The sequence below is a fragment of the Antechinus flavipes genome, chromosome 1 (assembly GCF_016432865.1).
Source record: "Antechinus flavipes isolate AdamAnt ecotype Samford, QLD, Australia chromosome 1, AdamAnt_v2, whole genome shotgun sequence".
NCBI lineage: Eukaryota > Metazoa > Chordata > Mammalia > Dasyuromorphia > Dasyuridae > Antechinus > Antechinus flavipes.
The window spans coordinates 566101631-566129592 of record NC_067398.1 but is presented as its reverse complement, the minus strand read 5'-3'; the positions used below and the strand labels follow the sequence as shown (position 1 = coordinate 566129592).

The window sequence follows — 27962 nt, the reverse complement described above, 5'->3', positions numbered from 1 at the left end:
GAGTTGGAGGTATTGGACTATCCTTAAAGAAATGGGAAAAGAAAGCGCTGAGCTCTTGGCTATGGGAGTTTCACCCTGGCATCAAGGTGACACAATTTAATGCCAAGAAGCTTTAAGGACCCTGACGAATAGAATTCCCAAAGGGTACCCAAAGGCTCCGGGCCTGGAGCCTAGATCTTGCCTTTACAGTAGGGGGAGTGAGGGGGGGGGGAAGGGTCATTCTAACATTCCCCTCTCTCGGGACCCTCTGAGTATATCAGAGCACGTTTCTCACCAAAACTGGTACACTCGAACGCTAAAATAAATTATGGATCTCTCTCATTAGAAGGCATTTATCGGGCACTGAAAGAATTTGCTGAGTTTTTAAAAGTCAAAACGTCTCTTTCGGAGTCTCTCTCACACATTAAACCCCCTTCCCCCCTCCCCCCCCATTGTTGTGCCTGAATGCCTATATTCTACTTCCTGAAGTCAGTCAGTCACTCCCGCAGGGTCGCTGAGATAGAAAGACATGGAAACTCCAGTTCCTACTGAATCTAGTATAATATGCTCAATATGCTGCAAATTCAAAATCAGTCAGGGAAAAAATCAAGTAAACAAAACAAACAAAAATAATGTAAAACAGAGGGTTCTCTCGGAGCCAGAGTAAGCTTGGAAAGTAGTACAGCAAAGTTAAGCTGAGCCTTATGTTCCTATACACCTTTCTAAGAGCTTCCAATGAGGCAGATATGGTACATTTTCTTCAATTTTCCAGTACTAATCACGTTGCCTAACGTAGTCTTCCGAAGCCCTCCTTCTAGCCAACTGCTGGAATTGGAATGCTTTTCTTTATTATGCATGGCTCCATTTCCCTCACCGGTCCTAGAGAGACGAACTGACCTTAGTCTGTACGGGGGATATATTAAGCCTAGGCTGAACAGAGTTCTCTAAGTCTCTTCTAAAGCAAAAATTGGGATTCCCTTGGGGAGAATAGAAGGGAATAGATTTAAGTCCAAACTTCAGTCTTCCTATTCTCCGCTCCCAAGCCTAATCCCAGGAACCGTTCCGAAAATTTCAACTCCTAGCAGAAAAACAATGTCTGTAAAATAAGATCTTCTCTGGGGCAGCAGCAAATTGCCGATTTAAGGGAATCGAGATCAAGCTAGGACATTTTAACTTCAGAATCTGATTGGACCTGGATGCGGAAGGAAAACGAAATTGGGGGGAGACGGAAAGAGATGAAGCAAACGAGAACAAATTAAGGGAGGAAGAGACAAAAATACCAAAAGGAAAAGAATTAGAAGCAAAAGAAGGAATAGAGGGAGCAGGAAAAAGAGAACAATTCGTTTTTCAGAAGTTCTTTTTTTGTTAGTGCTGTGCAATGATGAAGAAAAAGCTAGTCTCATAATAGGAAGATTACGTGGATATTTGTCCTAAGGGTTCAGGTTTTCTGTTTACATAGATCTGAGTGAAAACGCAATTAATAAAAACTCTGTGTGGCTAAACTATCTCCTAGTTATAATCGAAATGAGAGCTATCAGAGAACAGGGATTTTTAAAGTTTATGTCTGCGGCCTTACGGCCAAGTTTTGGATTTTTTTTTTTTGTCCCCCGTGCTGATTTGGCTATTGTCTCATTAAATTAGACTTCATTTGATTTAAAAAAAATCTCATTAGCTCCTTGTCTCCTTCCCCTCCTCCATCCTACTCCCCTCCCCATTATTTCCTTCTTCTTACATCCACCCCCACTTCACTCTTCCAGACTGCCAAATAGTGTGCTAAAGATTGTGACATCTTTTCTTGACCCTCTTGTCTCCTTCTATGTCTTTCTGTTCTCTTGAAAAATGATTCAGCAGAGCTCTGATTGAATTTTATTCCTTCCTGACCTGGCTCGCTTTTATTACTTGGACACCATCAATCTCAACTCTAACGCGACGTTTTGTTTATGACTCTGGAAAGAAACGAATGAATGGCTTCATAAACGAGATCATAATTAAACTGAGAGAAGGAAAAGCAGGAGAGAGGAAAATTGTTTCTTCCTGATAGTAAATGCACATAAATGGCATTGGGCAGAATGAAAAGTTTTCCACTCTGAGGTTCAAGATTTGGGGGATCCCCCATCATTTCCCCCTAAACTTTTTCTATCTCACATTGCATGTTTATGTGTATGTGTGTGTGTGTGTGGGGGGGGTGCTCAACAGATGTCAGGGGAGAAAATCGTCACCCAGACTTTTCCTTAAAGTCACTTTATCAACATAAGAAGAAAGGAGAATTCTGGGGATATTTCTAACTGCCTGATTTTTTACCCCACTTTCACGCTCCATCGCATGAACAATCCAGGATTCGAGTGTTCTTTAGAGAACACCGCCAATAAAATTTTTTAAAAAGGATTTTATCCCTTTAAAATAAAAAAAAGTCTCCCCCTTTCCAATTAATCTCTAACAGGGGTCTTGGTATTCTTCATTTAAAGGTACTCAAGAAAACAATAATTCAAATCTGATTACTTCAGAAAAATAAAGATTTAGTTCTCCTAAAAGTTCAATTATTAATTAAACTATACACGTTGATAAATAATTGTGGAATGGTGCATCTCTTAATTAAAAAGACGGGCAAAGTGCTAAAAAAAAAAAAAAGTATGTAACCTAGAATCCTGGTATCCATATTTCGTGTAGCTTATATCTTATAAGCCAACTTATTAGTTCTCAACATGTTTAAAAATATATCTCTTGCTACATACACTTTAAATACATTAAAACTTCCTGTAGTATATCTAATTTCAACACTTTTCGCACCTTCAAATAGTCATAATTCCCAACAACCTTATTTCACCTCAGTGCAGCTTAATTTAAAGACATCTAATTCTCATTGCTGAAAAGATACAAACCAAAATTTCAAAAATGGTCAAAGCAATAAGCACGTTTCCGTAATTCATTAAAATGAGGAAATTTTCTGTTGGATTTTTCTTAAATTGGTGATGGGTATTAGGGAGTAAAGATAAATTCACGGCCAATGAGAAATAGAATCATGAAAAGACAAAGGGTTTTAAATACAGGTCTATGCAGGACTTCTGACTTTTAATTCAGGAACCTAAGACATTTTGCTTCTAAATTGTGATAGAGCCATCTTGTGTAGATAAAGCTATACTGAGCTGTCAGCCTGTGTGTACTCTTAAAGTTCTTTACTTAAAAAATTCGAAATGAAGTAAGCAGCAATAATTAGTGAAATACAGTTCGCCGACTGGGTGTAAAAAAAAAAAAAAAAAAAAGAACCAACAGATTTTAGACCCCGGGACTATTTCCTAGGTTCTTGCAACTCAATGAGTTCAAATACTTCTTCCCTACTCTTGTTTCCTTTAAACTTAAAGAGGAAGGAGCTAGGTCCTTATGAAATCTTTTCTGATACTAGTCTGAAATCTCAAATTCTTATAGAAGGGTTATTTTTTTCCCCCAGCTCTGCGCAGCTTCTCTTTGGGTTAGGTTGATAATTCAGAAATTCACTTTTTTCATTTAGACACCCTTCCCTTTCCTCCAAGATGCAGTTGCAAACTGAGTGTAGAGGCCGAAGATTCTTTCTCTCTTGGAGCTGCAGTAACATCTCCTCACCTTCCTCCTCCTCCCCTCCCACCACCCCCATCCCCGGTCTCCCATCAAATCTTTGGTTCAGTTGAAAAGGAAGACAGCCAAATTCAGTAGCTCCTTTCAAAGTGTGCACACTCAGAAAATTTCTAAGAAGGTCTCCAAAGCCCAAAACCAGTCATGGCCTCATCCTCATGGTATTTTAAACTTTAAGTAAGAAATCGGACCTACAACGGAACCAAGGCACTCCCAGACATATTACATACATATGTGTGCGTTCGAGTGCACATACATATGTATATTTAATGTGGCCATGCTGAGGTTACTTACTTCCTTAAAGGCACTCACTTAAAAATCTGTTCGTCTATCTCTAGCACGGCCAAACTACTCTCACCTTGGGAAGGATCTCTTCCCTCTTTGAATTAGATTTAAAAAAATAAAATAAGCATCCTACCAGCACCGATAGCATCTGAACTAAATTAAAACGCAAGCGGACGCCACGAAAACTGCGGGGCAGAGGGCAGATATATTAGGATTCTACTCCCACATGTAAGGGACCCAGCCCGAGGGAATCCAGAAAGCACTACTGGCCCTAATGCAGGACGCGACATGCCTTTTCTGAGCTGCACTGGCTTGCACTGTCTCCTAGAGGAAGGCCGGCCGCAAAGTCTGCTCAGCTTTGGACGGCTTTAGGAAAAGTGATCCCTCACTCGGAGGCTGCGGCCGAGATTGCACTAGTCGATCCCGAAAACTCCCAGCATAAAGTAACGCTTGAAAATGCAAGCACTTTATAGTGGTGACTTTTTATTTTGGTTCTTAAACTCTCTACTTGGTTAGCTTGTCCCCATTACTATTACTAGCATTGCTGCGGCTTCCCTTTCCCCCTCCCCCAACAAAGTAAAGTCCAATTCTGTCACACGTGAAGAATGAAATTTCTCTGACCTTTCCACCCCGTGATGTGTTCCTAAATACACGTGTGTCTTCAAAACAAAAGACGCCGAGTGATGAGTAAATAGTTAATAATAATACTCTGGATCAGGGTGAGGAGGGAAAGGGGGAATGAGAAGGGAAGGAGGGAAAAAAGGCAGAGAGGATATAGGAAAAGGGGATGGGAAAAAAAGAGACAGGCGGCAGGGTGTTTGCTTTTAGACCTGGACAACAGGCAGGGGCTAAAGCTCAAGCAGCTTAGGTAGAAAGAATAATTATAATACAGCAGTTCAAATCTCGCTCGCGGCAACACCTCCCCCCCCCCCACATACACACACACACACACACACACACACACACACACACTTTCGACATATGTCTCAGACACACACCCCTTCTCCGCCTACCTCCCCTTCTCTCCTCCTTTCGGCCTCTGGCATTCACAAATCCACCCGGTGATTAAACCATCAGAGTTAACAAAGGTCCTCTTTGATTCTATTTATTTTCTCCCCAAGCAACTCGCTCCCAGAACCCGCTGGAGACAACTCTGGGAACCCGGTAAAGGGAGAGGGGCAAAAATCGAGGAAGGTGAAGCTAGAGGATAGAGGAAGGAAAGAGAAAAAATACAAACAAATAAGACGAAGTCACCTCCTCTGTAATGTATAATTAAAGCTAATTAAAGGAAAGGCATTATCAGGCAGAAGAAGCTCGGAAAGAAAGCGTCCCCAAACTTTGGACGTCTGACTTTGAAAAGATGCCAGAACCTACAAATTGGGTAGGCATCCCAATTGCTTCTAACTCCCAACTGTTATCTTGAAAACAGAAACTGCATAAAAGTAAAGGAACTACCCACTATTCCCCGCCCTAAACTCAAGAACTGGCTTTTGAGAGCTGTTTGCATTGGATAAGTTAAACACTGCAGTTTCTTCTGAAGTGGGTATTTGATTGTAGAAATATCTGAATGAACAACCTGGAAGGAGTCCGACACCTGCTTGCCTTTCTTTGCCGGCCTTAACTAAAAACAACCTCGAACGAGGCACAGGTAAGAAAACACTGTAAACAAAACAGCCTTTTAGTCACATAAGCATCTGTTCCCCCACTAAGACCAAAGGAGCTCTCCAGTGGGCCAGAAATGCTACAGAAATGTTTACAAGAAACATGACCGATTTTGTTTTTATTTTCTCCCCACTAGACAGCATTGACATTTCCAGTAAACTAAATTAATTTCAGAAAATAGTCCTAGGCAATGGAGAAAAATGCATGACCCAATAATACAGATCTAAACATGATTGACCTAAAGGAGAAACTTCAGCGTAAACTCGGCTGTTTTCCTAGACTATTGGATTACCTTAAGGGTATGGGGGAGGGAAGCAAAGGTGACAGGACTGAATCAGAAGCCACAAAATACGGTTTTGACTGAAATTAGTTTGTATTTATTTGCAGCAAACCTTTAACAATGATCAAATGTTGACAACAAACAACAGCAATTACTGCTAAGTGTTGCCTTTAGATAAGAGCGGCAGATAGGAAACTGTATTATCTTGAAAGCAAACTTAAAGGCCCTAAATATCTGTAATCAAATAGACATCTCCCCAAAGTCTGATTGACAGGGTGGATCATTCTGAGATAATGAATTTATTACATTTCCTAGGTTATTTACAAAGGAGGAGGTCCAGTTAAGATTACCCCTAGGATCTCCCAGTAAATTAGCAAGAACAATTACTAGGAGAAGAAACCATCTTCCCCAAAGGGGTGTTTTTTTTTTTTTTGCTTTAGTCCTTAATCTACACATTTATAAATTCTGTTGTTTTTCATGTTTTAACAATAATTAACTGTTCTTCAAAGAGATCTTCTAAAACAGTTCCCCATGAAAGATTAATTATTCCTTTTCAACAAAATAGTAGGAATTTAAAAAAAATCCATCTATGTTAAGGCACGAAGGACTGCAAATCTAGGTCTCTCTCTCTCTCTCTCTCTCTCTCTCTCTCTCTCTCTCTCTCTCTCTCTCTCTCTCTCTCTCTCTCTCTCTCTCTCTCTTCTTCCCTCCCTCCCTCTCCCTTTTCCTCTCCCTCCCTCCTCCCCATATATAAATTTCCCCACTTAAGGCTAGATTTCATAGAAAAAAAGAACTATTGAGCACTTTCTTCCCACAAGGATATGTAATATACATTTCCATTGTGTATTCTAGACAAAATGAGTCATGTATTCACTTCAATATGACTGGAAGTCTCTACAGATACCTTTCCTTTCTAGACATACACCAACACATATCCTGCAATATTGTTGCTCCTTCATGTTCTTAATCTTTCCAAATTGTGTTACTTCATCACTGAGAAAACATGTTTGTTTATTTGCCAAGTTATATCTGCTCAGGAAAGTATTTCTTTTTCCTAGTCATAAAACAAATTTACTGTACGGAACATATTGCAGAAGATTGGGCACTTTCTTAGATTTGAGGTTTGACACTGGAATTTTTTTTTTCTTCTCAGAGAGTTAGGAAATTCGAGCCTTCTACCATTAAATCATCTCTTTTCCTTAAACTAATTAAAGATGTATTAAAATATCCAGACTCTAAAGTCTCATTCAAATTGAATGGTAAATTTATTAATAAACAAACAATGCAATACCTTCAGAATATGTTCAACAAAAAGAAAAAAAATGATTGATAGAATAAGATTAATACAGTTTCCCTTTTATAATGAAAAAAAAAAAAACAATTCAAAGTTTCAGGCAATTTAACGTCAGTTTTTGGAAACACTTTCTGGCGTTTGGTCCACAACATCCCACTACACATTAAAAATAAATTACTATATTGCAATTTACATTTTAAAACAAGTCCATGGGGGGGGGAGAAAGCAACTGCAATATATGGGAATTCCCTCCTCTGCCTTTAAACATAGGATAAAATAATATCTTAAGGATGGAGGTTGAGGGTTGAGGATGAAGGAAAGATGTTAAAGGGGAAGGAAAACGATCTCTGAAAAGCAAGAAGAAACTTACGTGTTATCTGGAGTAACACTGTCCTTTAACAAACCAAGATTTTGCTGTCTCTGTACAAAATACTTTACAGTTTGGTTTACTTAGGGAGAGCTAAGTGGCTCTCAAATTAATTAAGAAAATACAGTTTTCTTTGTGCTTTTTTTTTTTTTTGGTAGGCTTTATTTTGGGAGACATTCTGCTGGCTTGTAAGTGGAGTTTAAAAGTTTGGGTTTTTTAATTGGGGATTTTAATTTTTTTGGTTTCGGTTTTGGATCTGATTTTTTTTCGGGGGAGGGGGCTGTTTTGCTGCTTTGTTTTGGTCAAAACTTGCTGCAGTCATAGACAAAAGCCCCTGACGTGCGGTAGAGCGACTGGCTGGAAGGAAAGGCCATTTGACAGCTGCTATTCCCATTCACCGGAGAGTTGTTCAAGCCAATCCTCTGCGACTCAAACATCTCCCTCACAGAGTGGAAGTTCTGCTGTTGTGCGGGATATCCCGCTGCTGCGGCTGCCGCGGCCGCACTGGCCAAGTGGCCCAGGTCTCCAGCCGCCTGATTCAGGTACCAAGAGGTCAGGCGCCCTTGGTGGGCTGCCGGGTGATGGCTCGGCTCCTGGCCGGCGTGACTCAGGGAAGACGTGCTGCTACTGGTGACAGGGGGCAGAGAATAATCGGGCAAGGGATCGTCCACTGCTGAGTTGCCCGTGCTGCCGGGCCCGCCTTGTAAGTGACTTGCCCTTTCTCCAGCAGCGTACAGGCTCATGGCTTGCATGTTGCAGTGGTAGGTCCCGGCTCCCCCAGTACCACCGCCGCCGCCGCCGCCGCCGCCTCCCCCGCCAGCACTGCCGCCACCTCCGCCGCTAGCGCTGCTTGCGTTGGTGCTTTGGCTGCATGGGGAGCTGTAGATGGAACTCTGTCCTGGGGAGAAGCCGCTGAGTGAGAGGGAGGGAGGAATGCCCGTCCTAGATGAAGTGGCAGCGGAGGAGGCCAGAAGGCTGGAACTGAGCTCCGAGGATGAGCCCTGCGGCGAGCCCCGCAACGAGGTCATGATGTTGTCCACGCTGAAGCCTTGGCTATGCTGCTGCTGCTGCTGCTGCGTATGCGGCGGCTGCGACTGCGGCTGCGGTGTGTGCTCTCCCCCGTCTAGGCTCAGAGACCTGTTCGAAGGGATACTGCCGTGGGGACTGCTGCCGCTGGACAGGCTGCTGCTGCTACTGTCGGGGCTTTCGATTTTAGGGACCGCAGCACTGCCGTTGCCACCGAGAGCAGCCGCGGCTGGGGATAGTGGCTGAGGTGGTGAGGAGCACGTACCATTCTCTGTCTTAATATCCTGAATTCTCACCGGCTGCTGCTGCTGCTGTGAACTTCCACTGCCCGAGCCCCCTGCCGAGCCGCTTTCGGCTTGCTCTGATTGCTGCTGCTGTTGTTGTTGCTGCTGCTGCTGCTGCCGGGGAGGGGGCTGGTGGTGGGATTGCTGCTGGGATTGCTCCTTGAGGTGTAGACGGTCCTTCTCCTCCTTGTCTTTGACCGCATCTTTCTTCTTAAAGCGCCGCCGCCGCCGAAGAAAGCTGCCGTTCTCGAACATATTGTAAGAGTCCGGGTCGAGGGTCCAGTAGCTGCCTTTGCCGGGTTTCTTGTCGTCCCGGGGCACCTTGACGAAGCACTCGTTGAGCGAGAGGTTGTGCCGGATGCTGTTCTGCCAGCCCTGCTTATTGTCCCGGTAGAAAGGGAAGCGGTCCATAATGAACTGGTAGATGCCGTTCAGAGTAATCTTTTTGTCTGGGGCGTTTTGTATGGCCATGGTGATGAGAGCGATATAGCTGTAAGGGGGTTTCACCATGTCCTTGGGTTGAGGCTGCGGGGTGTAAGGCCCGTAGGCGCGGGCCATGCCGCCGGGATACTGCTCATGGGCCGGATGGGAATACATACTCATGGGGGCCGGCATGGCTGTGTAGCCGCCCCCGGCGGCGGCCGCGGCAGCCCGGTAGTAGCTTTGCTCCCCGCCGAGATAAGGCACCACTCCCAGGGAGTTGGGGCTGGACACGGAGTAGCGCGCCTGCATGGCCTCAGCCCGGTGCTGCTTCGCTCGCCGTTCGCCCCCCGCCCCCCCTTCGCCCGCCTCCCCCCCACCCTTCCTCCGGCCCTCGGGCCGAGCCGAATCGAGCCGAGCCGAGCGGAGCCGCCAAGTCCAAGTCCTTGGGCTCGAGTGCTTTCACTCGACCCGTGTGTCTCAGTCCTTCACTCTTGGATTCACTCCTTCCCTTTGGCACTCTTCTCTCCAATCTTTTCGGCACCACCACTACCCCAGGCCCACCCGCCCCCTTCGCCTCCTTCGGCCACAAACACTCCTCTCCTCGAGTAGAGCCTCTTCTCTTCTTCGCCTGGGGCGAGGCAGGCGTGGCGGGGACACAGAAGACGAGGGGACGGTGCAGGGGAGGTGGTGGTAAAAAAAAAAAAAAAAAAAAAGATCGAGTCCAGACAAGGAAGAAGAAAACGGCCCAGGACAAACTCGTGAAGCAGCTTCCCAGAGCAAATGGAAAAAATAAAAAAATAAAGAAGTAGAAAAAGGAAAGCACCACTTCTCGCCAAAGCGGCTGTCACACTCCCAGCGCCTTTCACGGGAATCTGCAACAAGTGGCCTGCAAGGGAGGAAAAATAACCAAGGGGATGGCTTGGCGCTGGGGGAGGGGGAGGAAAGAAAAATCCACCTTCTCGATGTCCCAGCGTCAACTTTTTCCCCCGGTCTCGTCTCCCTCTCCCTCTCTCTCTCTTTCTCTCTCTCTCTTTCTCTCGAGCGCGCGCGCGGGCCGCTTAAGGAAGCATTGGGAAAACTTCTGAACTTTTGAGCATCCGTCACCCAGGCAAGGACTTTTTTACGCACTTACTTTTTTCCCCCTGTGCAGAGGAGCTCCGCCCAGGCCTGGACCGGCCAACCAATGGGAGTTAAGAACCGCCTCTGAATGAGAAGGGAGGAGGCAAGAGGAGTTAGCACGCGCGCGCGCGCACACACACACGCATACACACAATATTCAGAGGCGGTGTTAGCGGGAGCAAGAATTACTGCGCTGAGACTGACCACACACACTCATCCACTCATTCCCCCCCCTCCACCCCAACAATCCTAGTCCTGTGCACATACATCCATGCCACATATTCATAGGCAAAAACAACACACTAACTTTTTACGTTTCCTTTGCAGATATGTATTTCTTTAGTCTCTGTTCTCCCCTACAAAGTCACGCACATATCCCTATAAACACATGCCCATCCTTACTTAGCCACAGTATTCAGTTGTGCATTTCACGCAGGGCCCCTTACGTAAATATTTTCCCCAATCTACTCTTTCAAACATCCTCAATGGAAACTCCCTTTCCATTGTTTTATTTGTCCTCATATCTTCTGTCTTGCAATGCTCTTTAAATGCATCCCTTCCTGTTCCCTACACATGTACTATGATTCTCATACCTGTTTACACGTAAATGGACCTTCAGTTTACACATGCACACTCTCTCAGTCCATTTTCCCTTCCTTCCTCTCCTCCCACTTTCTACTTTGTACATTCAATAGATATCCATATACTACACTTACATGGCTTCAAATTATCCTGAATTTGGTAACAAGCTACTTGAAAGCAAAGGACACAATCGCAGATAAATCCGTGTCCTCAACGGAAAGGAAAGAGTTATTACTCCCTCCATCTTTTAATCCCTCCACCCCTCAGCTCTTCACTCCGGTCAGTATTAAAGGGGTAAAAAAAATGGAAAGGGCGTAAAAGGTATATTGAACGGGAAAAGCTGCTGCATAACCAAAAGTTTCTTAAAGGGATTCCATTCCTCCTTTTTGACAAAGCTTTTGACAAGTCTTCCTTCTCCGCCCCTCGCCCCCCACCTTTACGAATCTGCTACTATGACTTTCCTTTGTTAGTCTGTCAGATTGTGTCAGGTAGCTGAGCTGTTTATAAATACAATAATACTGTTTTCTTTGTATTAGCCTTTAACTTGCTTGGTCAGGTAAGTTTTACTGGCTTGCTTAACTCTCTCTCTCTTCTTTATCCAGTCATTCCAAGCTCATCTATTTCTACCTCTTTCCCTTTCCCCCAAAGGAAACATTTTTCTTCAAATGATGTCTCGGTGGTATTAACAGGTGTGATGACAAGCAAATAAATATGTCCAAAAGTATTTAACGGTTCTTCTGAACAATTTTCATTTCCACACGTGCCTGCCCTTCTGGAGTTTCCGAAACAATAGTTTCTTTTAGTGGAATATTTAGAACAATACTTCCACAGTGATTAAATAACTAGATGATACAGGACCAGGATAAGTTGTGAAGTATTTTTTCCTTTTGGAAAAGTTTGTAAGTATGGTGAAGTCACATTGGCAAAGCTACTTGGATTTTTGATATTTGGGTGCAACATGCATTATCTTTTAAACACGGAAAGAAAACTGATCAAGGAACGAAAGCTAAAGGGAATGAGAACGTTTGAGCAAGAGTGAAAACAGATAAATGAGGAGGAAAGGGAAGGAGAGGAGGAGGAGGAGAAGGAAGAAGAAGGAGGAAAAGGAGGAGTAAGGAGGAAAAGGAAAAAACATCTGCAAAGCTAAGCTCACCACATGATTTTGAATTTCAACAACACAAATGTTTGTGGAAATTAAACAATACCTTTTGTTTTGCTTTACTAAGAGATAGTGACAAAATTTGAGAACTTGTGAAGGAAAAGTGTGTGATGCATTTCACACTTCAGTTCTTTCCATCTCTGAATTTCTGACCAGCTTTGACACCAGACGTGTTGGTAGAGCCTTTTGGCTTTACTGCCTCACTTTCTCACTCAGTACTGAAATCTTTGCTGAAGCTTCAGTGGGCAAACTGAATGTATGTATTCTTGGTTATTCAAGGAAGAAGGAAGAGGAAGATGGCTTGTTGTTTAACATATATTTTAAAGGGCAAAAAAATCATCCCATTTCAGATGAAAATATTTAATAATCCCCAATAACAAAAAAAAAATACTCCAAGAATTGGGGAGGGGAGGAGATTTTTTTTTTTAAGTATTCCTAGGTTGGGAATCAAAGTGTTGAAAAACTATTGTCTTACTTGCTGTTCCCTGAGGCTTGTAGTCTCTTGATGGACATTTTATCGCTAAATTGGAAGAAATAATGGAGTCAAAATTAATGGGCTTAATATCTCCTGGGTCTCAGGAATAAAAAATTTTGCTAAGCTAAGATACCAGTATTCTTAGGCTATTTTGTGTTCAAATCTCATAGCTATCCTACTCCATGTGCTCATCTAATTCTTTTATTTTTTACATTGCTTTTTATTTGCATATGTCTTCTTTCAATTTTTCTGACAACCAAGTAAATGTCCATTGAACTTCTACGTTTGGTGGAGTATAGCTTTAAACTGCATCCAGTGCAAGCGGCATGAAGTACAGTGCCCTGATAGAGATTCTTTTGTTTTTGTTAATGAGGGAAATCCAGAGAAGTCCCTTGATTTTGCAATACAGCATTGTTCTCTGCCTCTCTCTATCTCTATCTCTTTGTGTCTGTCTCTCTCTCTGTCTCTCTCTCTCTCTCTCTCTCTGTCTCTCTCTCTCTCTCTCTCTCTCTCTCTCTCTCTCTCTTCTCTCTCTCTCTCTCTCTCTCTCTCTCTCTCTCTCTCTCTCTCTCTCTCTCTCTCTCTCTCTCTCTCTCTCTGTCTTCCCTTTCCTCCTTCGCCCTTCCTCCTTGTTCCCTAAATTGACAGTTCATAATGCATGTGATCTAGACTGTATATCTCAAAGGAGAGTCATTCTTGTTTCTCTAGTTCAGGTATAAAGTTGCCATTGTGAAATTATTAACTGGCATCCAAACAAGGTTGCATTTTTGGGGAGGGGAGGAAAGAGAAGGGGAGTGGGGATAGAGAAATGACTTTTACCAAGATTAACTTTCCACTGATTTAGCTCTGGATCCCCTCCAGGAAAAGTAATTTGTATTTCTGTTTTATATGCTTATTCAGAAACATGTGCCAGTAAAATGACTTGATTGTATTTCAGACTTTTTGCTTGTTCATTTATTTATTTTTACTTATTTATTATCTATTATGAATATTGAGTCAGAGGCAATATTTCCAGAGTGAAAAGCTAGTTTTAATGGTATTCTGTATGGTACTGCCTTACTGAGCTGCTCAGACTCATTTCTTAATATTACCCCCACCCCCATTGAAAACATTGTTCTGGACCAGCAAAAATCGACTTGCAGGAAACAACATTTCAGCTTCTTTTCTGATACCTCACAGATGTGAGGAAAATCTTTTAAGCCCAAACATAAGTTACCAGGCTATTTCTGAACTTTTTTTGGAACCTCCATGGGCCTCAATTTCCTCATTTGTAAAATAAGAGGGTTTGGTCTCCCAGGTTCCTTCCAGATCTACATCAAGGATCTCTACTCAATGGGCTGCAACTCTGTCTTGCACAGAAATGAAGTGTCCTATTCCCCTCCCTTTCTCCCCTTCAGGAAAGTAGAAGAGAAGCCAAAACAAGTATCAGATCTAGAAAGAAGCAGGGAGCAGAAGAGGACTTGGTGAGATGGTGAGATCACGCCCATTTTAAAAAACAAGGCCTTCTGAAGAATCCCCTTTTAGCTTGGGAATAAAGCTTATGGAATACAACAAGAATTACACAGAAAAGCACATGGAAATTGCATTCTAGGAAATTATCAGGTTTGAAAACTCATGCTGTGATATCAGCATGATATCTTGCGAATAGGAGGGAGAGGGAAGGAGGTCTCTCTAAAGTCAAGGTCAGGAAGTTGGGAATGGAGTTAGAGGATTTGCAGAGTGCAACAACTACTGAATTGATTAAATCCTACCTGAGGGTTTCACTCAATGTACAATAGATTTTTCTTCTTTCTCAGAGATGTAGAATTTATCTCTTCCTATCCTTCCAACATCCAAGCAGTCCAAACTCTCCTTTTAATTCCTCGATTTTCCCTTCCACCCTCCTCCCACCCCCCACCTTCTCCTTCTTCCACCTGTAGCTTTTCATCCATCTCCCTCCGGTTCTCAAAGAGCAGTCCAAGGACTCGTTATTTCTCAGATCTCAGCCAGTTTCTGCCAAAGGGATCGGTTCTGCTGCCTGTCCTCTTCGAAAATCTCACTGTCTGGAGCTTTTGCAGGGGGCACTCAAAAGTTGTGCACCAGTCCAATTGTAGTCGGAGAAACAAGAAAAGCAAGTTTAAGAGAGAATGGAAACGAGCTTTTCTTTTTTTAACGCACTGTGACCTTGGGTTGGAGATATCACATAAAAATGGCGTGATGTCTGTGAAAGCGTATTTGCACAAGCAAGGAAAAGTAGAGAAACAAAATAAAGAATTAAGGCAATTATCAGGGTAAAATTTAAATGACCACTGTCATTTTGAAATAAGCAGATCGCTGAATTACAAAAGTGATTTTTGGGCTTTAATTATCGCGATTATTAATGTCAGTTTTTCATTAATTTTTACATTTAGATACAAGAACCTAAAAGGGAGGGAAAGCTGTCCTCCCGCTTAACTATTTTATTTTGGTCTCCCCTGTGATTCCTTTCGTTATTTAATCATCAATTTAACAGATATTTTCATATTTTTCATGATTTGGAGTGAGAAAAGCATTTGTGCTGAGCCTGTAAATGGGAAAGGTTCTAAGACAGTAACAGTTCTGTAAATTAAATTGGATTGACTTCTTTCTCATCTATTAATGGGGTAGCTTTCCGAATTGAGAGTCTATTTGCACATAGCGCTGAAAATTTGACCCTATTATCTAAATAATTTAAGTCCTCCCCCTACCCCCCTCAAATCCTTTGTGAACTAGGAGGGAAAGCCTTGTTTGTTTGTTCAGGTAATGAATGAACCGGAATGACTGTCTACATCTTCGAATTAATCGGATAATTTCCCGCTTAACTATCCATTAGAAAGAATGATTTAATTTCATCCTCTCAATTCCCAAAATGCTAGGGTTCCACTAATTCCTTGCAAATGAGAGGGCCAACAAATAGTCACGGGTAATGTGGGACTTTTCCTTCCTCCCTTTCTCCCTCCTCTCCCGATTTTACGTTGCTATCACTGGGATTTCTGCCATCTCACCTGCTGGCTGCGTTCTGGATCCCGAAGACCGATCCTTTACTCCTTAATCCTCCTTTCCAGGACGGATTTACTGGCGAATTATTGGGAGAAGCTCGAAAGAGCCGAACTCAAAGGGAGGTGAGGAGTGGTCTCTGGAAATAACTGAACTGAATCTTTTTTTTTCTCCCCCTAACCTTTACATTTGGCAACAAATGAAGGCGGAAGGTATGGGAACCAGAAATTGGCTTTTTTTTTTTTTTTAATGCTTTAAGACAACAAAAAGGAAGAAGGGAAAGAATCTGATTGATTAGGACTCTATATTTCCTTCTCTTGGAAATTGTTTTCTAACCATTTTATGCGACTGATGTCTTTTCCCTCTCATTATTTTGCCTCTAACCAGACACAGTATTAGAAACAGTGAAGGCCAGAGAGGGTCAATATCAAATACGGAGGTATCTCCATCACATCATTCCAAAGACCTATAGATACTGGGAAGAGGGAGATGTAGCTGTGAAAGGAAGGTGGTGGTGGTGAGAATAATAGTAAGGGGGGAGGGGGGGTGTTCAGAGGGCTATTTGGATGTGTATTCTTGGCGTTAGAACGAATCTGGTTCCTAGCCGGTAAATCCAAAAACAGTTGGTGTTTAAAGAAGCATTATTCCAACCTACATGTAGTCCCAGAGCTGCAGGGACCTCTCGGGGAAGTCTTTGGTCCGGTAGCCAAACTCAGACTTAGTTCTTGGTGATTATTGCTCATCTCTTCACTGCACATCCCCCTGCGTCCTTTGTAAAAGAAAGCCACAGCCGGAGGTGAAGGAATTCGCCTTTGAGCCTGGTTTCTAAGTTAAGAAACATCCCGGGTACCTCAGGGCCATGGCGGGACATTAAGCTTGTTTTTCCAAGAGTACTATTTCTTTACCTGGCTACTTCCTCCCTTCTCTTTCCTACTAGAGGCTGAGATAAGAATGGAACAGCTCTAGAAGTGAGGAGAGCTTCCTTCCTTATCCCCAAATGGCACGGGGCAGTCGGCCACCGAGTGTTCATTAAGCATGCACTATGTGCCAGGAACCGTGCAGGGCCACTTCTCGGGGCTCACAGAAGCCCTTGGAGAAGGGAGAGCCACGGTGAAGATCGCTGTCTGCCCCCGGGACGACCTTGCCCCTCTCCTCTTATTCCGTGGAGAACCTGATTCTCGTGTCCCTTTCCATCCTTAGTGGCAGGGATTCTCGGAATCCGCCTCGTGCCACGGCTGGGAGATGCGCGTCTCCCGGAACCATCGGAGCATCCCGGGTGCTCCCCTCGCTCTCTTCACACCCGTCCTCGAGGAGACAGAAGCGAGGCGGAGAAGAGCGTTCCCCTCTCCCCAAATGACCTAAAAGGCTCTTCTTGGGGTCAAAGCTAGGAGTTGGTGGACAGGGTGGGGGAGCGTAGGCCCCGAGGATTTACCAGGGCCTCCCGCGCTGTTCTTTTCGGAGCCGTGGGTATTTCCAGAGCCTCAGCAGCCAGCTCTCCGTGTAGTTCGAGCGTCCCCTCCTGGACGGAGTGCCCCACTACTGCCTTCCTAGAGCATCCTGCCTTCCCAGAGATTTCTAACGTCTCTTCCGAGGATTTTTTGGGCTGCGAATGATCCCAAAGGAGCTCCCACTTCCTACCCCTCGTCCTCGACACCTACAATCCCACCTCCCCCTGCTTTCTTCCCCAAGAATAGGGATGTAGACGGGGTCTCGGTAGTCACAAAGCAAAAACTGCCCTGTTTCGTTGGCTGTGGAGTACACCGGTCTTGGGGAGCACAACGCTACCCTGCCCCAGCCTTCCACCCCTCCTCCATTCGGCCCGAAAGGATAGGGGGTTCGGAGAGGTTTCAGCCCCTGCGTGTACCCACTGCTTTCAGCCCCGCCCAGTCACTGAATCTGTACCTTAAGAGCAAAGCAACTTCATCAAAAGAACTGCCATTCTGTAAGATGCCAGGGAATGCATTTATTGGCTGCCAGGTCTGCCAATAAAAGTTACAGATGCGGAGTGCTGGTTTTCAGGAAAATTTACTTCTGTTTCTGAACCACTCTTTTCTCTTAATTACATGCAAACTGTAGAAATTCTACAAAAGGAGTCTAATGAGTGGCAATGATTAGTGTTTCTAGTGGCGGTCTCACACCCCCACACAATTACACACCTTCAGAGTCCCATATATGCAAACACAGACTTCTGCACACCTACATATTTACACACCAAGAGACTCCTGTCAATATTTACATACACCATAGACACATACAAAAAGCTAGACACTGGCACATACGGAGGTATGCATTTGGATTAGCACTATTTAGTTTGGAAGAGAAGATATGAGAAAAGATAAACTATTTACTTATGGCAGTGGGAAGGCCAACTGGGGGCCTCCTTCCTTTCCCCAGAAAATAAACTAGAGCAAGAGGCACTCAACAAAAGTAAGTAGGAGCAAATTTTTAAGCTAGGAAAGGAAGCACTTGTTTGGCAGCATGTAACTAATACTCCACACTACTCAGAGCTCCAGGATTGTTTGAGGCCCAAAGTTGATCAGGATTCAAAAAAGAATTAAGAGCACATTTTAACCAAGAAACAGTACTTACAATTAAGGTCACTGAGGTCTTTATGCTGCAAAACAAATCCAGGCCCCAGATGGGATTATAAAATATTTTTTGCTCATTTTAAAGCATCATGGCGCATCTTTATTCCCAAAGCTCCAATATCCTCCTTGATGTAGGCCAAATAGAGGACTAATAAACCATAAGTTTATTTACTACATTACTTTAATTTTCAACACACAACATTATCATATGTATTATAGATTATATTATGCCACACTGAGCCATGTTGACACATAAAAATAAATTCTAACAGTTCTGAAAAGCACTAGAAAATCCTTATCTAGATAAAACATGTCTCTTGAGTGTATAATAATAATATAATTAAAGATATTCATATTTGCCAAGTTTTCTGCATACCTACAAGCCTTTCTTCAGACTGACATGTATGTGAGGAAGAGACAGTATATACAACCATGAAAACATGCTGTGTTCTTAGGAAATTGCATTTTCTACATATATGAAGTCACAAAAGCAGCCCATGCTGCGTACAGCATCTCTAGTAGACCCTCAGGAATATTCATGTTTGAAAATAGTTGTTCTTGAAGGCTATTTCAGACTCCCTTTCCCAGAAGTTTCATTTATTTAATTTCCCTGAAGAAAACTCTCCAGGCTGTAAAGGGACATAGGGAGTATCTATCTAGGTTATATCACTATAAAATTATCCAATCCATACTTGCTCTTTCCTGTTAGTTTAAAGATAGAAGACAGAAATTGTTCCTAGCACTGAAAGATGAGACTTAAATCCAGTATACTAGAAATGTTTTTCTTCTTTTGTGTGTATGAAAAAAAAAAGGATGAAACCTTTTAGTATTAGGGAAATGATTGCATAGGACACCTTCACGATTCAGAGGGTGGCTCTTTTCACATTGCTCTCAAGCAACAGAGAGACCCTATAAGCTTCCAACATTTTTCTGCTTCCTTTCCTTCATGTTTTGCTAACTCACATTCTCCTGTTTTGAAGAAAGAGGTCAAAATCCACTTAGGACAGGACTAACATTGAAGTAGACTGCACTACAAAGGTGAATTTATAGTGAGGAGAAAACTAGCAGTGGAATCTTTAGTCTTAGTACTTTTCATTAAACTTGGGATGAAGAAGATTCCAAAGACAGGGTAGTAGAATCAAACCTGTAACTCAGCAGTATAGGTCTTGATAGAACTAAGATGGCTAGAACAAACAGTTTTTAAGCACTCAGAGAGTTTTAGGATTCAAAGAAATGTTATAAATTATTTTAATCAAGCCTTAATTTTACTTCTAAGACCAGAAATATCAATTGACTTACTTCATATTATTTAGATTGTTAGAAGAAAGATAAGATTTTCGAAAACCTTCTATGTTCAATTCTAATCTGTTTCCTAGGGAATGAGTAGAGTGGAAGTCAGTCAGTAAGTATAAAGCTTAAAGTATAAAGTGTTTAAAGGCACTGTGCTAAATGCTAGGAGGGTACAAAGAAAGGCAAAAAGAAAGTCTATTCTTGAGGACCTTGTAATAGGGAGAGTTAAAAGGATTGTTGATTTGTTTCAATGAACCCTCTGAAATCACAATGTGATTCTAGGATTGTGTATGACGCAGGAGCATAGAGCTCCAGCAGGAATGGTATTTGGAGTGAATATGGGTTCAGCAAAAGGTTGGGATTCCCCATAATCTTGGAAATTCTTGTGTGCCTAGTGACTTTTAAGGCACCATACCTAAAAGTTTGTATTGTATTCTGGAATTGAGTGTCAAAGGTTCCATGTAATCCCTGTTCTGCTACTTCATTGTATGATCTCTTTCAAGTCACCTAAACTCTCTGGGTCTCAATTTCCTTATAAAATAAGAGGATTGGATTAAATGTACCTGGTCTAAGGAATTCTATGGACTGTGTTCTCAAGAGGCCATGAGGACCCCTTTTCCTCCACCCATTTCTTATATTCTTTCTTTCTCAGAGCTGGAATAAAGAGGTACATAGAAACAATTAGCATAAGGCCAGCTTTTTAGTCTCTATCTTGAGCATATACAGGATTCAGACAGTTCTATCTGCCGGGAAACAAAAGGAAATTGTCATCTGGAGGCTTTTACCTCTCCAGTCACTGGATTTCCTGTCAAGAATGGGGCTTGATGGGCCATCATATGCTGAATCTTTTGGACTAGGGTGGGAGTAGGGCTTCCCCCACCCTCCTTCAGGGCCTGCAGGGACAATTGGAATTTTTCCTTGAAATGGAGAAAAGAAGAAAAGAGGGAGAGGGAAAGAGAAGGCTCATAAGATCTTAGAGAGAAAGGTGGGAAAGACTCATTAGTTTAAAAGTCTAATTTTACAGATAAAGAAACTGAGGTCTAGAAAAGAAAAGTGACCTGTGTAAAATTCACACAGCTACTAAGTGGCCAAATCCTGTGTACTTCCAAGGAAAAAGAAAGAAGAGAGGAGGAGAGGGAAAAAAGGAATAAAGAGAGTAGTAGAGAAGGAGAAGGAAGGAGTGGAAAAATTGGCAATGATTCTAATCCTTGTTCTTGGGAGAAAGAAGAAGGAGCAGGGCAAGATGGAAGGATTATCAGTGATTAGAATGTGTTAAGGGACTTTTTTCCCTACTGGGAATCCCCCATGACCTCCTCTAGAGAGCGACTAGGAAAGTGAGATAGGGATGCCAGCAGGGTACAGCCCCTGAACACTGAGCCTCAACTATTTGCGCAGAACCTCCTCTGGCTTACAGCCTGGGACTTTTCTGAGTCTACACAACCATTGTACTTCTCTTTATGAATAGCGCGTTTGGCCTATAAAGCCAGCTCTGCTGCTTCCCTTTCCCTTGACCCTTTATCTTTCATCACAGCACTGCGGAACATGTGGAGGAAGGCCCTTTCAAGTGTTAACCGCTGCTACTGTAAAGTTGTGTTCATTCGCACACACAGACAGACATACAACCCCATGTAATTCTGAAACCCAGGCTGGTGTTTAGTCTACTTTTCTGACGTCCTTCCTGAACAGATGGGAAAAGGAAACGATTTCACTAACCATTTTTGCATTCACAGTGGTCTATCACCCAGGATCAGCAACTTCTTCTACCTTGCTAACTTTCCCCCACCATTATTCTGGAAGCAACTATTCCCATGGAAATGGTCAAAGACTTTCCTCTTCAGCTCCCCCAGCCTATGTCCTCCCCTTTTAATTGTAACTTCAAGACTGAGGTACCTCTACCATGAATTATTCAAAGGATTAGAGTGGGTTAAATTACATTTTTATAAGGAGTCAATATCTTCAGAAGTGTTATCTGTTTTGGAAGGGTATGTGGAAGGGTATATAATAAGATTTGACCTTCATAGATTCCTTCTTTTCTAAAATATTCAACTTATTCTAAATATACATGTGTCCACATATATGTATATATTTACCTATGTGGATATATGTGCATGTGTGTATACACACATACTGAACTGCTTCAGAGAGGACAGTTAACTGAGTATATGAAAGAAAAAAAAAGAAATCCTTTCTTTTAGAAGGGAGCGGGTAGCTAGAAATGTCGGTTTTCTGGGAACTTTCCTACTAGGAGGAGCACTGAACTGATTTCCTTATGCAATATAATTTTATAAACTTAGTCCTGATGCCATCTTAAAAGATGCATCTAAGGTGTTTTCTTTGTTTGCCTTGATGAATATTTGCTATCAAAGATTATTTGTTAGGTGTAGTTGTTTTAGTGAAGAAGGAGCCCAAAGGCAGACAGACGTGTCACTGGGAAAGTGTTTTGGCAAGAGACCTGTAGGTTTTTACATAATAGGAAAACAAATGGGGCTCCTCCCAGCTAACATCAAGGGAAACACACATATATATTTTGTTTAGTATCAGTCACATTGTCTACAGTCTGTGGAAGTAGGTTAGTTTTCTAGTAAACATCACTGTCAGAGATGAATACTGTTTTTTCTGGAACGAACTCAGACTCATTCCTGCAAGAGTGATTTGATCCATCAGAATACTTTAAAAGTCAATGTTAATACATTAAAAATAACATTTCCTCCTTAAAAAAACCTGAAGTTTGAAAAATCAAATTTCTTTTCTATCAATCTTGTGTCTTTTGAATTAAAAAAAATTAAATTTCTTTTCTATTCAATTTCATGCCTCCTCAGGGTTGGCAAATCTAGATTCTCTTTCTCTCCTTCCAATTATATTTTTTTACTGTATCAAAATAATCAGTTTCTTTTTTTTCTTTAGTCTGTATACCAACTTTCCTGTTGATACTTATATATCCTTGCTAATTGTATGGAGTTCAGTCAACATATGGTGTTGACAGTTTGCTTTTGGTGTCATAAAAACTGAATTTTAAATTTTAATTTTTCTCTCACTCAACCAGGAATTTTCCAAATAGATTTTTAAAACTCAGAGAACTTTCTCTAGCAGATTATATTAATATTAAAGATAGATCGTGTTGGATTCAAGTTCTTGGCAGTGTCCCTTTAAAAACAAATTTCTCTGATATCCCTAGATGGGCTAGCTAGCTAGTAACATTACTTTTACTTTTATCCACCAGACAAACAAATACTAGAATGCCTGCATTTATATAAAAAAAGAAAATGACATATACATATTTTGTACTCTTTGAATTTTTTAGGAATAGTTGTAACTGGAGATTAAACCATATATTGTAATATCTGGCACATTTGGATCAGCTTGGATCAACTTATTTCCACCCCTAGTTTGATTATTTTGTATTATTTACATATATTTTGATATCAAGAAGAGACGTTCCTGCTAAAGATAAAGCCTGATACAATGAAAAATAGCACAATGGGTTCAATACCACTTTTTCCTTAGAAAGTATAATAAACAAAGATGCTTAAATAGGAGCAAGCAAGCCAAAAAGGAGAACTAGATATGTCTACTCCAACAGAATCAATAAATAATTAGAATTGGAAGGGATCTTTAAGGGCATAACTTAAATATGAAATCTCCAACACAATATGCCTGACAAGTGGTCTTCCAGATTCCACCTGAAGATGTCTAGTGAAAGCTAACACAGCATCTACCATGGAAGCCTGTTCAACTTGTGGGAAGTTCCACATGTTCAGTTTTTCCTTCTTATCATTCTGAAGAGATTTATTCAATCTCTCTTCAGTTCTGTCTTTTGGACTCAAACCGGACAAGTCTCATCCCCCCTTCATGCCTTTCTAATACTTGAATATGATCATATTCCTTTTAAGTCTTCACTCCTCCAAATTAAACAGCCTCATTTCGTTGAGATGTTCATTGTATGGCATGATCTCTAGGTCTCTAACCATAGTGTTGATCCTCCTTTGGAAAAACTTCAGGTTTTCACTGTCCTTTCTAAAATATGGTACTTGGAAATGAACACAGATGTGGTCTGGCCAGGGCAGAGAAGGGTAAGACAATGCTCTCCTTTGTTCTTGATATCGTGTTATCTATTTATGCAGCCCAAGGTCCTTTTTAGCTGTGGGGGTAGGGAGGGAACCATACCCTACTGATGAATCACTTGGAGATTTCAATCCATTAAATCCATCGCTTCTTTTTCACAGGAACAGTAGTCTAGCTATTCCTTACCCATTCCTGTAACTTACAAAAATGGATTTTTAAAAATTACAACACAGGACCATTAAAGTTCATATTATTAAATTTGCCCTGTCATTCTAGACTATCTTTGGGGAACCTGACTCTGTCATTCCACCTGTCTATTTTGTTCCAGAGTAGATAGTGTGATTTGAAAGGTACATTAAAGACTTTAAGCCTATTCCACCACTACCCCCAAACTATCCAAACTAAATGTACCATATTCATCCTTGCTGATTGGTGATGATAACTAAATTTCAACTGATAGTGATCATTATTTGCTCCCAAGTTTCTCTTTTCAAATGCAAAAATCTCTAGGAAAGGGTATTATGTAAAATTACTGACATAATATGAACAGATTTTATTATATAGCAGCAGGAAAGCTCTGAATAACCCCCTCCTCCTTTTTGAGGAGGGACTGGTAGAGGGAGAGGACACTGTAATATGATAGATTCTACCCTGATGGGATGCAATCTTCTTGAGGCAGAGACTTTCATTTCAGTCATTGTATTCTCACTATCTATCAAAGCACCAGTATATAATAATTACTTAATATATGCTTATGGACCAAATTATTGATTGAGAAAGGGCAAAAAAATAAAAAATTAGGAAGTATGTATGGAGAGCTAGAGTTAACTTTCCCTAATTTACCTTTTCCCCTAGAGGCAGCCCAGTTTTTGGATATGCCCAACAATTTTGCTTCGTAACATACAGAATAATTTTTTGCAGTTAGAAAACCTGAGTTTAAATTTGTCCTCACTAATATGATCAGAGACTATTTATATTTCTGTGTCTCAGTTTCCTTAACTGTAAAATGAAGAAATTAATATTAGATGGTCTTTAAAGTCCATTCCAGTTCAAATTCCTATGAATTGTGGAACCTGGAAGAACTAAATTTATATATTATTAAAAATAAGAGATGACTGAGCTCAGCCTTGACAGTCATACTATTTTTTAGTTTCTAAGTAGGAAGCAACTTATCCTTAGCAATCCCTTCCCAGTAGGGATTTGTAATCAAATAGCTGTACAGTAATTCTCTGAACTAAAATATGGGGCACGTGGCCTGACAAAGCTTTGTTAAAGGAATGCTTTTCTTTCTTGAAATTGACTGTTCTGAAAATCCTACAGTCATCAGGTCGTATGATTACCACATGTAAAACAGAACCTTGTAAAAGAAGAGAATCTGAGGGGAAAGAGGTCTATTTACTGTGCTGCCATGCAGAAAACACACACACACACACACACACACACACACACACAGCAAATATTTACATCTGGCAGAAAGGAGTATTTGTAAGTAAGATTATACAAATGTTTAGTCAACTTCACTGGGCCTTCTTACTACATACAGCAGCCAAAGCACAAACAATGGATGTGTGAAATATAATCCTTAGTAGAGGAACGAAATCATCTGTTTACAAAATAAACTTGTCCAATTGCCACTGTAGAATGGGGGAAGCAATACCCTATAATCAACCTGTGTTAAAACAATCCTTCTCTTATTGTGGGTGGAACCTGTCTATACTTCTCCGTTAAAAAAAAAAAAAAAGTATATACAAGGCACTTAAAATGTTGAAATATTGTCAATTTCTAAAGTAAGATCTGAAGTGTGAGCCCCTTTCTTGGGAACACACATGAATAATTAATGTGAGGTCACAGGAAAGTAAATGAAATTGAAAAGTGAAAAGTTTATTGATCATGGAATGTAGCTATAATTCAGACCCTGCCAACAAATGGAAAACTGGAAGCCAGTAAGTATTTTGTGGGCATTGTGTCAGGGGGTATGGAATGAAATCAAGGGAATCAAACACTGGAGAAGAGAACTACCTAAAGGGAAGGTCTAGGGGTTCGAGAGTGGACAGCCATAAAGGTCCGTGTGGCCAGGATAGGCCTAGGAACTAATTAGGATAAGAGACAAAGAAATTAATTAGGTTTTATGAAAAGAATGGGTCTTAACCATGACTAGTTAATATATTTCAGGTTATGTATCTGGGCATAAAATAGTTTCTATTCCTATAGTGCTTTATGGTTTATAAAGTGCTTTTCTCACAAGAAGTCCCTGAGGTTAGAGGTGATCCTCATTTTACAGATGAGATTTAGGAAAGTTAAATGATTTGTCCAAGTGGTTAGTTATTGAGTATTAGAACCAATAAGCTTGGATTCATTATCTAATTCCAAGTTATATATTCTTTCTGCTATATCAAATTACAAGTGGGGGGGAGGGGAACCTTCAGAGTAAAATTCTCTGTGTGTGTGTTATATATTATAATGTATTATAGATCTTTTCCAGCTCTAAATTGATGTTTGTGATAGAATTGCACCAGGTTAGATTTACTTTTGTCTCTATAAAATTGACAACTCTATACCCTGTGCCTTATTTATTTATTTTTTTAACTTTTGATTTCCTAGGAAATATTTTGAAAGACAGAAAATGATACAGTCGAGATATAATGGCTAGAGAGCCAACTTCAGTTAGAAAAACCTAGTTTCAAGTTCTGTGGCTGACATATACTACTAACTGTGTGACCCCAGGTAAGTCATTTAACTTCTCAAGGCTACAGGTAAATTTCTAAAAAGATGCAGAACAAATGTTCACTTGTATTGGTTGAGGATGTTTCTTCTATGAGAGTTCCTTATATCAATGAAATTACTGATCTGATTTTAAAATAATAATCACAATAAGGCTTTTAAACTTTCAACTGGCCTCAGTTGAATTAATAAATGGAGAGTTTATCTGATTGTAAGGTATGGATATAAATCCCATTGTGTTCAAGGTTTGTTGGGGTTAGTGGCAGAGAAAAAGTGAGGGAAAACAGGAAGAAACCTTTTGGGAAAAGGATCTGAAGGTTTTTCAATGTAATCTTTTCCTGGCCTCCTGGGGTATTTTCTTCATGTGGCCCTTTGTCTGACCCGCTTCCCATCTTTCATTCTTAAAAATAGGATCCATTTAGTGGCAGAGGGAAGAGAAGACTAGAAGCTGGCAAGATGGATGGTAAGAGGAGAAAAAGATTGTGACAAGTGGTAGTCAATGTCAGTTGGTACTGTCTGCTTTGCTGCTTCTTTCAGCCATAATCGTTTTGGTCATTCCATTTAGTGGGGTTACAACTATTTGTTTTAAAAGGTCTTGTGTCAATATTTTTTCTAACCTTGATCTCTTTCTATATTGAGTGTGGGTGTTCTTCATGGTTATTTTCCATTTCTACAGAAAATTAGTTACATGGCTACTTAATCTAAACTTTGCCTATGTTCAGTGTACATCACAAAAATTCATTTTTCTTTCATCTCAAAAATAATACACACGATGAAGTCTAGGGAAAATGCCTTGGGGAAGAGGGAGGGTTAAATGTTTTCAAATTATTTCAATGGAATTAATCAATGGTTAGCCCCTCCAGGAAAGATTTGACAGGGATGTGAAACTGTCTCCTACTTAATTTATCTTAGGAAAAACTGAAGCACATGTTAGAGAAATGACTCTCCTTATTAGCTAAAGGGTGACTATGACACGTGATCAACTCTTAGCTACACTAGTAACTTACCCTAGAAGTCTAGGACCAGATGTCCATCTATGCCCTTTTTCTTCTTCTCTAAGAGGGATAGTTATATATTTGCCTCCTGTCTACTTGAAACAGATTCTATAATATCTTTTGGTGCAACAGCAGAGAACACTCAGAATGGAAAGAACCTATACAAATACAGGAAATTAAAAATGATGATTATAAATAGTCTACAAAAATTTGCTAGAACTTTAAAGTTTAATGGAGTGAACTTTATTAAACTATAATTGCAAAATTCTACCCTCACAGGCATTGATGGGAGTTGTGTGTTCATTTGGCTCAGGAAAGAATGGTGGGTGGTAGTGGAAGGTAGGGTGTGACTGAGAGCAAAGGGATTGGATCAAGTCTATAGGCAAAATCAGATTGGAGAAGCCAACAAAAACATTTATTGGCATTGCACCTGCTCTGTCTTATTTTTTATCGTGGTTTTTGTATAAGTCATTCATCCATGCTGGAGAGATAGATAGTATTAATTACAGTGTTAGATGGAGAGTAATGAAGTTCAGGAAGAAAAGTTACCCCCTAAGCATCAAAGCACACGATAAATACGTACATATGTGTTTGTATATGTATTTAAACATTAAATATGTATTCTACATTAACAAAAATGTAGAAATGTGGGGGAAAGTGCTTATTTATAACCTGGTCTAAGCAGGATCTTAAAAATAAAGAACTTTGAGCCTTAAAAAGAAATACTGGGTTCATCAGTTGCAACCAATCAGAACACCCAGAGCAGGCCTT

General features: G+C 41.1%; 1 protein-coding gene across 1 annotated transcript; it reads right to left on the bottom strand.

The window, feature by feature from the left end:
- Positions 1–7053: 7053 nt before the first annotated feature.
- FOXC1 (forkhead box C1) lies at positions 7054–10239 on the bottom strand. The gene has a single exon (XM_051970782.1). It carries the CDS (start codon positions 9513–9515, stop codon positions 7776–7778), a length of 1740 nt encoding a protein of 579 aa, XP_051826742.1. The 5' UTR covers positions 9516–10239; the 3' UTR covers positions 7054–7775.
- Positions 10240–27962: the final 17723 nt, after the last annotated feature.